Raw genomic sequence first — 14,033 nt, 5'->3', positions numbered from 1 at the left:
TTCTTGTTATCCACGTGAGAAATATTTATACTTTATTGACACATTTTATAATTATGTGGTTTTATAATATTTGGTTTAGTGTTTACACCATACGGTTGTAGTAAATTATGATACTAAAAATGTTTGTCTAATAATGAAATTATCAATTGATAGAAAATTTAGTATATTATAAACTAATTTATATATTTAATGAGTAAGTAGGTAAGTATAATAAGATAATTTCTCAAAAAGTTCAGAGTCATAAATTATATAAATTATATAGAGATAAGTACCATAGGTTTAAATTCAATTTCCGTCAGTTCAACTGGCTATTTAATTTAATAGTAGGTTATTAAAGTTTAATACAAAATTGTCTTAGTAAAAAGCTGATGTATTGACTGAATTTTACCTCCCTATATAGGTCGTCTACCGCTGAAATTGTTTACAGTCCATTTAATGTGATGAATTAAATTCCAACACTTGCAAATATTATTAAGTTAAAATAATTGTGTGAAAATAACGAAAAAAAAGTTATCATAAAACAACGTTTTCACAAAATATAATTACGAGCAAAGTTTTTTACAAGATGTCACTGTCATGCATTCGGGGGCTTAAAGTTTATTAAATTATTTTGCTTTCAAAAGTTTTAAGGTCATTAACTCTACTGTGCTTACGTGAAGAATTATATTATTTTGTTTGTGAAACACAAGCTCGTTCACTAATGTATCTCACATTAAGCTACAGTTATCAATAATTATTGTGTGATCTACAATCCAAATTTTCTACCACGGAAGATAATAATATTGTTCATATTTTATTTGTATACATAATTATAAAATAATATTTATGTGATAGGTATGATAAATATTATTATCCGTTCTTTAAAATAATGTCTTAGCAACAAATATGTGTTTTTATTTATTCCTAGTTAAGTACTAACTCAAACTAACAATAATGTAATATAATACATAATATTTTACCTATAATATAAACAAAATTGTCCACAATTTATCTACTTTCAAATTCCTAATATTATGATTATATGCAGCAAGCTACTCACCATATACTCCGATAAACTGTCGAAGAAATAATGTAATAAATCGTATGATTATCGTATACTACGATTACAGTAAAATAATTATATATTATTCGAAAACTGTTCCATTTTCATTTGATATAATAGTTTAATATTATTGTAATGCATGCATTATATTGGGTGCACAAAAAAAAATGATTACATAAACATTTCATATTATAAAGAACACACTCTGTTAGCATTATTTTTACCAAAAACAAACAATATTGGTTGGAAGTAAAATATACATATACACATAAGCCACCCAATGATTTCGCATCAAACATAAATATAAAAAAACATAATAAAATAGTTAAAATAAAATAAAAAAAAAAACAAATAATTATTATAGTAACGCGAGTGAGTACATAATCCCATGAAAAATCATATATGTGTGTGTTAAATTGGATGGTTTGGTATTTTGTTAGAAAAAAGGCGTTTCAATAGCGTAAATAGTGAGTTTATATTATATACAGTGTGAATTATGCAGCCAAAATATTCACCAGGTGATCAAACAATGAAAATGCACTAAACAATAATTATTATTTTGGCGCAAACGGTGCTGCCCCGTGCGTTAATTATGACGATAACTACACTTACAATATTTTATTTTATTGATTGTTACGTTTCAAATTGTGTATAGTATATATTATATTATATATATATATATCGTATAATATAATGTGTACCGCACTTTGAATTAAATTGCGGTTTTAATGAATGTGTCGAAGCCGGATGTGAATATATGGTGCGTGTGTTTGTGTGCGCGGAAAAATGACCCATCCACGTCTGCTTTTGTAATTCACGTCACATATTTTCCACATAGGACGTGGGAGGAAAAACGCGTTTAATAAATCGCCGACAAATCACATTTTTCCTTTGGTGGGTATCAAACTCCGAACAGAAATTCCTCTTCATCGGTATATAATAAAAACGTGTTCAGATTTTTAAGTTAAAAATAAAGTGATGTATATAGATGATGAGTAGGTACACTAAGTTGTAGTGATATAAATTATCACAGAAAAAAAAATATAAGAAGAAGAGGTAAAACAAGCGCAGTCGATTATTACCTTGATCATGGATCGGCTTTCAATCTGACCTTGTTGATCCGACGACATGTCCGATCTTATTCTTAACATCTACAAAAAAAAATAATAATAAACGGAAACAAGCCGGCATATTAGTGTTCGTGCTGCGAAAACATACGCGCGACGGTCGAAACAAACAAAACTAAATAACGAGTTAGCGGTTAGCGACAATATTATTATAAGCTTATCATGCTAATTATTTAAAAATTATTGAATTTCGGTTCGGGCAGTCACGAGTTAGACATAATATCAAGTTGGCATTCCTTGTTCTGTCAAATATCTTAGGCTTAGAAACACAACTAAATAATCGGGGGTATGGGTTATTATCACATGCATTTCTCTCAAACCAAAATTAATTTAACTCAAAAACAAAAATAACTTAAATCGAAAAAAAAGGTTAAAAAAATTGAAAGTTTTAAATATCGAACAAAAAGAGCCAAAATATTTTATATTATGTAATCATTTTAAATAAGTGATAATATGAATATTTGGTGAAAATGACTTAGAGTTTTAAGTCACTACGATTATTCATTTTTGAGTTACCACAAAAATATAAAATCGATTTCGTCGACAATTATTAGTTTTGCGTAAAAATTCACAATTTTCCCGATTATTTGTAAAGCGCTAGGATTTCTTTTGAGCCCATGAAGTTCCAATTTCATCCAATTTTCTACCAAAAACCGCTCCCGTGATTAAAAATTGAAGACTTTTCACTGTTTCAATACGATGGAGTATTTCACGATCAATTATTTGGGAGAAATTGTCATGCAGTAAATTATCAACGATGAAATGACTGGACATCATTTTATATATTTTAATGGGATCGACTGATTGCAAAATGACTTTTATTTTATAACATTAAATTTTAAATGTTTACAATATAAAACAAAATTGTACTTAATTAGTTTTAAATATAAAATTCATTTTTGTAATTGCTTCGTTATTACAACTTCGTATCAAATAACATTTAGTACCAAAACCTGCTATTAAAACATTGCATACATTTAAATTTATTTCTCAGTAATAATATAAACACATTGAACATAATTCTTTGATCATGGTCGCAAAAATGTGTTAATCTAAAGTCTAAATCGTTTAATATTTTTTTCCTGTTCAAATTATTTTATGTCAGGAATATGAAAATTATTTATGGTTTAATTTTTTGTGATTAAACATTTTCTTTAATATAGGTTATGATAATAAAATCTATAATGAGTATTACGAGAATAATATATTTTATACCTAAACAGTTAAAATTAATGTATTACCTAATAGTATAATAATAAAAGCTCTCCACTAAATGTCGAAATAACTATTTTTTAATAAATAAACTACTTTTATTATAATAAAAATGTTTTACTACTAAAATTGAAACTTCAAACAAACTACCAAAAAATCAAAATAGGTATAATAGATTAATTTCAAATATTTATAATTTTTATTTGTTTTTTGTCAATTAGTTGTTATATTTGTAATATGTTTTAAGTCATTAAGAGTTAAGATAACATAAATGTCCTGAATAACAGTAATTCATATTATAATCAATGACCATTATGGTTAAGACTAGAGTATGCTAATTTATTTATCATTTTAATTGTTGTTATTGTTGTTGTTTTTCTCTTGTAAAATAAAGACCTAAATTATAATGTTTTCTATTACCTGTGATCTGTGTGTTATGATAGAAAATACAAATAAATAAATTGTGAGCAACATACATAAAGGGTGATCATTGATTTATTTGTTTGTAATGTTACTGCTAATAATGTCTAATCAACTGAGATCATTTTGCATCTAAAAACTATACATAGTACAATATAATCTGTTTATAATGAGTAATGACATTCAAGGGACCAGTAAAAATTGGTCATAATAATCGATGTATTATATATTATATGAAGCATACGAGTATATGATTATATCAAATGAATATTCAATTTAAAAATTGTTTATTATTTATATCTAAAAGGTACGTAGTTTACATAATATTATTAAGTTACTTACGTATACTTCTTCCCATTGGTTAACATAGCGCACCAATCTTGATAAACGGAGTAATCTCACTAAACTTAGTAGCTTCGCAAGTCGAAGAATGCGAAGAGCTCGACCAGCGTGTAAAATCTGTATACCTTCACCCACATCCTGTACGCAAATATAATATTATATACAACACTTCGATTAATTTTATCATTATTAAAAATCGTGATTACAATTCGGTACCTGATTAAACATAAGAAATAGATAATCCAATGGGAGAGAACTAATCAGATCCAGGAAGAACCAGGATCGCAAGTAATTTCTAGCTATCAGTTTTGGTTCTAATATCACTTGTTCAGAATTGTCCGTTTGTAAGATGCCTGTAAAATAATATAATACGAATATTTAAGAAAAAATCTCGTAAAATATGTAGGTGAATAACGAGTATAAAATATTATGTAATATAACAACTAAATGTATTTAACTACTCAGTTAAATGTTTTGTAACAATAAAACATTTAAAAAAAAATAATATTTTATCAAAAATAATATATAGGTACAGTAAAAACTAAAAACTCACTCAACTTAAAAAAATACATAATACATTGTTAATAATTTTTTTAATTTTAATTTTTATATATTTTACAAAAGTAAACGTAAATATTTTTTTATTACGTTGTTAATCTTATATTACATGTATTTAACACAATTAATATAAATATGATTAGACTTTAAGTATATATACATGTAATTATGGATAAACGAATGAATGGATAAATTATAAATTTACGCAAAACCAATCAAGGGGAAATCGATCTTATATTACGTTATAGTCACCTACTTAAATATTTAAACCCAAATGATCATAGATATTTAAAATTTTCACAAAATAATTTATATTAGCATTTTTTAGACGTGGTATATTTTCAAAGTATAACGAAAATAAAATTTTTTAATAGGAATATCATTTTTAATATGGAAAGAACTAAACTACTTAACGCAGTAAAAATTCAGAAAGTTTTTTGATTTTTTGTCCAACAAAATTCCAACAATTTCTCAATGTGTATATTTTTGGATCTGTTTTTAATGATTTACATTAATTTGTAGTGCTGGTTATGAAATTGGCACTACAAACTTTGCAATTGAATAACTATTAATATAGCTTCCAATATACTCCAACAATTATCCAACAACGTCCAACAAGTCCGAGAAGAGTTTTCTGGAATGGTTTTAGATTGTTGTGCCAACTTTATAGAGCTAGTTTCACGTAGGTAAAATATTTTGGCTCTTTTTTAGTATAAAAGCATTTGAAATTTTTACTTTTTTTTTAGATATTTTACAATTAATTTTGAAAAATAATTGTATGGTCGATCAAAAAGCTTAAAAATTTAATTTAAGATTCCTTAAAATGTTTTCTTACTCGAATTAAAAAAAATGTCGGGTGTAAATCTACATTAATATATTATTACTTTATTAGCGTATTTATTTATAGGCGTTTAAAGTTAGAATTGTTGACATTTGACAAATGTTGTTAAATTCGCAAAAATGTGCATAATATAATTTTGTACTTTTCAATTTGTTTAATCAATAATATAAAATATAATAATGCTTGAACATTTAGTACAAAATTATTCATATTGACGATATTGTATGATGAAACGAAAAATAATAATTTTATTCATTATTGTAATTTAAAATATACTAATCGGGGAAACTTAAAGAGCATCGAAACCGATTATTGCATGCAATAATTGATGATCATTGAATTTAAATTTATCACGCCCATTCAACGACAAGATTTCATTTGAAATCTACTGTACAGCAGAGCGACTTCGCCAGTTTTTTTAACCATTTATTATAAGACATAATTATTTTTAAATGTGTGCATCCTTTTTAGAACGTTAAGAATGTTTATAAGGTATAAAATATTCATAAAATTATTCACAAATAAATATAACAATCGTATCTCAAACTGACTTCTATTAAATCTATAAAAGATATTTGTTGGGATAACAACGTGTCCCATAATGAGTTCGTTTTTGAATTTCCATAACCTCTTTAGATCACCACCTCGTGAATCGTGCTGATATTGGTTGATGATACTTTAGATGTTTAATATTAACGATACATTTCAGATACTAAATATTCAAAAAAAAAAAAAACGCTTAATGACGTTAAACTTACCAGAAAGTCAGTAATCTACTTTCTTAACCACAGAAAAAAAAACAGAATATTAATACAATTTCTTATCCAGTTATCATTATACGAAGGTTACAAATTTTCAATTTAAATTGATTAAACACTACTTAATAATGTGAAACGAAATACCCTAACAAAATTAATTTATAATTAGATAAGTTGTTTACCACTTAAAGAATTATAAAAGCGCTCTTAGTATTTTGTTATTATTTGCGTATTAAGCAATTAATTTTATTTCGACGATTATTTTTTCATATTATATTATTATAAAATATTGTTTACTACAGAAAATTATTCAAAAATAGTCTATTATTACTTATATGATGTATTGTTTATGCATATAAATTATAATATATGTATATACGACATTTTATTTACAATATATGATTAAAAATTACGAAATAAAAATGTAAAAAGTATTTTAATAAAATACTATACTTACGTCACTAAAAAACGAAGGTCAAGGAATTTAATATTCTAAATAAATATAAATATTTAAAATTTTAAGTACAATTACCCAATAGGTATTTTAGTGGCTTTACAAAAATAATTGCAATTTGTTTATCCTTGTATTATGATCATTCAACGTTAGTTTCCTAATGTAATATTCTTATAATAATTCATTAATACCACAAAACGTTCATCACTCTCATAAACCTCAGTGTATACCAATCCTTAATTAGTTAATTACTTGATAAAATTATAATCTACTTTAGTTGCTTAAATGATTATATACATTTTAGCAAAACTGCATAGGGTATATATTATAATAAAATCGTTAAGTTGAGAAATGTTTGATTGTAAAGAAATGTTAGATGTATTTGATAAAAACCGAGATGAAATAATTTAATATGAAACTTAAATATGTTTAGTGCCAATAACGATTAAATTTTAATTCCAATACACAGTAAAAGATATGTTTTAATAACAACATTTTTCAAATTATTTTTTTTTTATCAAATAGTAAACGTAACATAATAGAATAAAACTATTACAAAATTTATATTTAATAAATTATCGTTTAGGTAAAAAAATAACTAAAAATAAAATATTGTTTAAAATGTAAAGGTAGTAGGTATTATCATTATTTTTTAATATTCATTATAAATTTGAACTGTGGCAAAATATTGACACGGTCGCAGTTTTAAATTTTACTTCAACTACACAAATATCAATTTTATGACAAAATTATCTTTGGTAGAAATGTATAATATTAGATGCTATAGTACTTGAAATTTGAAGATGAATTCTTTGAATAACAGTGATATTAATTTTATTTTTTTTACAATTCAAATAATTGCATTCAATACAAGTTGTTGGGTTGGGTACATAGGTACATATTTTATTTATGTCAATTGTATTTTTTTCAATTTAAAAATCTTTTAAAACTTTACTCATATTAACAATTAATTGTGAATTTGTTAATTAGTTAATGAAAACTTACCGTTTGAAAATCACTTTTGTAAGCTGAGCTCGGTTCAAAGCTATGTTTTTATGTAATACCTTTTTTACAATTGTCGGTACATACAACCTAACCGACACATGATTATACTACTATATATCTCTTAACGTAATTAATTTGTATTCACAACCCAACAATTGAATCCATATTACGCGTAAAGGCGCAGAGTAAAGGCGTAAAGCTAAAGGTATTTCATTTAAACATAATTATTTTTTTTAAAACTATGTGTGACTTGGGAAAAATAATAATACAGGCTACATATCTTCCAATAATATCACCATTTATCAAAACTTTAGTCTCATTTTATATTATCGTAATCTTCATTTATTACAAATATAATAAATTATTAGTATGTTACCCGTTCTAAAGTTTACGATAATGTCCACGAGAAATATCGTATCCGATAAACAATTAAATATTATCCATCTTGTATCGAAATCGTCGTTGAAAAAAGATATTCCAACCGGAAGTATAATCAAATTGGCAACCAATAACAGGAGCATGCACAAATCCCAATAAAACCTGCAACAAAAACAGACAAAATTATGTATAACGAATAAAATTGCACAAATCATTTACATAAATGTAATGAATTTACATTTACTTTTGCATAAGCAATACTGCGGGAGTGAGTAAATATTAAAGTTCGTATCTATATAAAATTCTTTACATTTCAATTATGGGAAAGAAATTTATTTCGTTTGAGAAATGTAATTTATTCTATTGCGTATAATATAGAATTCCAAGATAGCAATAATTATTGAATATTATAACGATTCGATTTCGCTAGTAAACTAAAAAATTAACATAATCAGAAAATGAAAATGAAAAAAAAAATTCGTTCATATGATTTGGACATTTTTACACGGAATTCTAAATCTAAAAATGTTATAAAATTGTGTTAATAGTAGCTATACCTCCAATACATTTACAGGACAATAGAACAATAAAATATTTTGCACGTGTATTGTTTGTATTAATTATATCATAAAATGAAAACGTATAACTACGACATACTATACGTGGAACAATTATATTTTAATATCCATAGTAAACAGTACTATATTTCAATCCTTATTACAGTTTTCAAATAACATTTAAAAACAAGTACCTATCTACGTACCTACATATTATTATCGTACATCATCACAATTCACAATATATATAAATTATAATTAATAATATACAATACCTTCACTTTAATTAATATATTACCTAAACATAATTATGTGAGTGTTAACAACAACTACTGTGAAGTAACTGTAATATCCAGCTATTAATTTTAACGTATACTAAAAATCACAAACGAATTATTTAAACGAATTTAAGTTTTTTCCTTACCTACTGTTTTGGATATAATAATAAATAATAATTCATAGAATTAATACATTTTCATTGAAAAATTCAAAACTAATTCTTTTAATACGGAATAATCATATAATATTACATTTTAGCTGTTTAAACTAATCGTACTGTCTCATACATCATCTTACTAGAACCTAAAGTAAGCAACTTGTCCCGTTTAGTTTCCACGTGTTTCACCTCTCTATCGCATAGTAGTAATTAAGATTCGTATTTAGTAAAATTTAAAACAAATAGATAGAAATTAAAAATTAATTCAAAAAAGATAATTCATAATAAGAATACAAATCAAATGATAGATGATTTTTGTCAGATAGTTTAAACATTTAAAAAAAATCCTAATTGCAAAAAATTGTTTATTGTTATTTTACAATACATTTATATTGTAAGTATACCATGCCCAGGTGATAATAAATATTGTTATTAATATTATTATTTATGATCATTCAAATTATATGGAATTATCATGGAAATTATAATAGGTACCTATGTTAGTGTTAATGAAAAAAAAAAAGATCACATTTCTTAAATACATTACTGATATCTGATAAGTGATAACAATTATAATTATACCATATTATTATGATTAGACGTTTTTTCAATTATTTATTTTCTATTAAAAGAGTATGTGATGTGTATAGGTCACATGTACATTATGACGTTTGAAATTGTTTTAAATAAAAATGTATCATCAAAGTTTTATTGTAGAGCTATATAATACACAGACTAAACACATACATGTGAATGGTACATCCACTGCAGTTGTCACATTGACATACACTATTTTTAAGCTAATGGGTGACGTCCGTGAACTTATTAGACCTTCAGTAACCATTAATTTTAAAAATTTGCAGACTTCCTTAAAAAAAAAACACGAACACGTGTTTTAAATCGCTGACATGCACAAGTATAACATGCATAATATATTATATATAAATACCATATAAATACGTACATTGTATGTGGTGTATCTATTACGGTTTTTTTTTCATAGGTACACAAAGTATAATTAGTTAATTCAAATCAACAATCTGGTTATGAATACAGAAGAATTTAACAATTCATCTCAGTTTTAGATATTTTAGAAAAAAAACCAATGGGTCGATGATAAAAAGTAAATAGAATATAAATGTTCCTCGTAAATAAATTGTAACGCATATATATGTGAATTTATCGCAAATGTTGAGTGTATAGTTTTCAAATTTACGTAATTTAAATGTTTGAAATAAAATTTGTTAAGTACCTACGTTTTAAGACCAAATATATTTAACAAAACATAATATTTTAGTCATAAATAAGTATATTGACAAATATAGATGTCTTCAAATATCTAAAGTGACTTTTAAAGTAAATTATGTTCATGCACCTATATAATTAATACAATACTATAATACGCGCCTACTGCCTACCAGTGGCGTAGACATGATTTCTGAAAGGGGGGGGGGGGATAAAAAAAATAAAGGCAGCTAAATGGGAGGTGAAAATTGGAAAATCCCCCACCCTCTCAAAACTTTTTTCAGTATCACTTAAATCACAATTAACAAACAAACCAATATCATCTTTCCTTGCAATAGAACATGTCATCTTAAAAAACAAAATAGTATTGTTCATAGAAACCCATAAAGTAGAAACTAAAAGACTTAGATAAATCAGATAGTCAAATATGCTATTTTTACTCACCAAATCTACAGTTTCTGTATCTTTTGGTTGACTTGGTGCAGGTTGTGATTCATCTGGATCTGAATTAACAACTGACTTCGTACTTTTATTGAAATATGAAAGTAGACTATTATTTTTTCTTTTATTATTCATATTTCAACATTTGAGTAATTGTAATATAAAATAATATATAATAATAATAACTAATATCATAAGTTATAACAGTGTTTTCTACTTTTATACAGTTTTATACTCGATATACGAAATAACGTTGCAGTTGCACAGATGTCTGACAGCACTGCCGTTTTGTAAATGCGGGTACAATAATTATGAACTACGTTTCTCCATAGTTGATAGATGCAAAAAGTTGTCAATAATCCCGTAAGTGTTTCTTTTTTTTAGATTTCAGATAAATTAGTTGTATGTATACCACGATTTAAGATAGTATCTTAAATCGTGATGTATACGCAGTGAACTAAACCCGTAGACCCGAAGACGCCGATAAAGCATCGATAATGATAATGATTTCTCATAACTTAATAACAATAATATCCGACCACATTTTAAACACATTTTATAATCGTCATCGACCATTTCGAATTTATAAATAAATCTTACTATTTACTTTGCTATAAATAAACGAAAATAAAATTATAATTGTATTCAGTATTTTGAAAAAACTGTCAAAATTCAATAGCTCGAGAGATCATAATATAACAAAATATTACATTATATTTTTTTTTAATAGTGCTCTAATGGGGGGGGGGGTGATCTGACCCCCACGTCCCCCCCTTGTCTACGCCACTGCTGCCTACTGATACATTTAAAAACATGTCTAATGCAATTCTCATCTTTTTTTTTTTACAAATATTTAAAATCTTCAAAATATTATCACCTTCCGGCAACAATTTATACAATTGATACATTTCTCCGGGCACAGAGTTTTTTTTTTTAAATTTTGGCAAATAAAAATGTATTTCGATATGATATTATATATATTTTCCAAACAGGACAAGATTCAGGGCTGAGCGGTTGTCAAGAAAAAACTCGTTTACAATGAGTTTAGATTAAAAGGAACTGTTCGGGCAAGCTGACGAATACATTTAAATAAAAAGGACGTGCTATTGAGAAACGTGCACAGATGGTTATTTGTTTCTTTCTTTTTTCTTTATATTTTTTTTTCTGTTAGCAGAGCGTATGCTGGTCGGAGAGGAGAACATTGACAAACACGGTTTAGCCGCCTGAGAAACAGAAGAAGAAGAAGAAGACGTCTCGGATTCCTGCGTTCGCGTTGTAGAGATGAAAAAAATAAAATAAAATATACACTATTGCAATTTAGAATACTTGACAACAAAGGTCGTTCGGAAATAAGGGTTAAGGATAATGCTACTCTGAAGTGCAAGAAGAAGAGACGCATACCTATATATAACAATGTACGCATGCACTTTCCTAATTATTTGGATAGCTGCGACGACGATCTGCGGAAACGTAGGTACACATGTTTTTAATGACTCGTTTATTGCAGCACATTTTTGTCTTCAGATTTACCGTTGCTTTAATAATAATTGTATGGCCACTAAGTAGTCCCATTATATGAAGGCGTGCGCAACATATAATATACTGACCCTGAAGTTATTGTTTGACAAAAAATGACAAACTAATTCAAGGTACTGTGAGAAGTAACTCTCTCGCTGACAACGTTTTGAGTACAGAAGATTGACTAATCACTTGTGAACAGCCAAAAAATATATATTGCCGAACATAATAATATATGATGGACACCGAAATTCGATCGGCTATAATTACAATTCACAACTTACACAGCTTACACAATAATTTTGAAATCGTTTGTCCGTAATTATCATTTTAGTTTCACACATCAGTCAGGTTACTATCATAATAACTTATTTACAAATATATCTACATTCGTATTATTAACTACCTATAAATTTATAAAAATATAATATACTAGCTGAATAACTAAACTTTTCATAACATTTCTTTTTTTCCAATCTTTTAAATATTATTATAACTTTAATTTCTTAGGCAATGACAAATAATTAATATTTATATTATAGACTTATATATATTAAAACTGTAAATAAACATTACAACTGCCAATAATTATTACATTTTATTTGTATTGCAGATATACAATGTAATATATGTGTATCTGGATTTGCTGAATAAGTAACTCTTATAATGTCCTATTTTTATTTGTAAATCTCGTAGTCATATACATTTTAAAATGTTCAAACTTTATAAATACTTTATGATTTACAGAAACATAAAACAGGGTTTAATGTTTAGTTAACGGTGGAAATACAATTATAATTAAATAGGAACTAACTTTCTGGTTAATTCTCTGCAAGTACATAAAATTGTACTCAAGAATTTAAGTAATTTATATATATATTATATCTTTCATGCATTATTTATTTGAAACTAGTTACAAAATGAATAGTTTTTGCGAAAATTATAATGAATGGCACATACTATATTAGTGTACATAAATTAAAGTGAAAACTGTTGTATTTTCATATCGATTGACACAAGTTTTTTCCTGTTAATATAACCAATTGCAAAATTTAAATAATTATACACAACAATATTTTGAATTGTTCGATTCCTCTCTCGTAACATTACAATAGTGTAACGAATTCCACGTTTTACAAATAAAAAAGTAGACACCGAATACTTTACAATCACAATGTCAAATATCAACATAATTGGAATATTATTAACTTTCGAACAAAATATCAGAGAATTAATACATAATAGCTTTAAAAATAATAACAATATAACATATACATGTTTTTAAATACCAACCTACAATCGGAAAAATTATTGAAGTAATTGATTTTTCTATAATTGCATTGATAGTTTAAATCAAAAAATAATGTTTAATAAAAAGCACAGTTACCATGCATAATTATTAAATATTTTTAATAGCGTTACTATAAATTAAATTATATACATTCATAAAATCAATATCAAACATTATAAGTATTTTTTTTCGTTTTCAAATTTCATACTGTTATTGTTAATACAATATATTTTCATCCATCATTATGTCAAATTCAAAAAAAATGTGTGTGGTGTCAATTGTTCGTACAACAGTGATAGATTCCAGTTGATGTCTATATTTTATAGGTTATGAGTTTATTTTAGTTTGTATATTGTATAATATGTACAGAATTACAGCAATACAATTTAAGCAATAAATTAGTAATTT

General features: G+C 25.8%; 1 protein-coding gene across 2 annotated transcripts in view; it reads right to left on the bottom strand.

Moving 5' to 3' along the window:
* The window catches only part of LOC100160868 (potassium/sodium hyperpolarization-activated cyclic nucleotide-gated channel 1), a gene marked incomplete at its 3' end in the record, with an annotated part of 47,984 nt that overhangs the window by 13,586 nt on the left and 20,365 nt on the right, over positions 1 to 14,033 (bottom strand). The window contains 4 exon segments of one of the 2 annotated variants that reach the window (XM_003241821.4): positions 2,125 to 2,193; positions 4,144 to 4,281; positions 4,360 to 4,496; positions 8,136 to 8,299. In XM_003241821.4, the coding sequence (XP_003241869.2) occupies positions 2,125 to 2,193; positions 4,144 to 4,281; positions 4,360 to 4,496; positions 8,136 to 8,299 (508 nt within the window). 2 annotated transcript variants of the gene reach the window in all.

The sequence above is a fragment of the Acyrthosiphon pisum genome, chromosome A2 (assembly GCF_005508785.2).
Source record: "Acyrthosiphon pisum isolate AL4f chromosome A2, pea_aphid_22Mar2018_4r6ur, whole genome shotgun sequence".
Taxonomy (NCBI): Eukaryota; Metazoa; Arthropoda; class Insecta; order Hemiptera; family Aphididae; genus Acyrthosiphon; species Acyrthosiphon pisum.
Note: the sequence above shows the minus strand (reverse complement) of the source record. Positions and strands in the feature narration are given on the sequence as shown.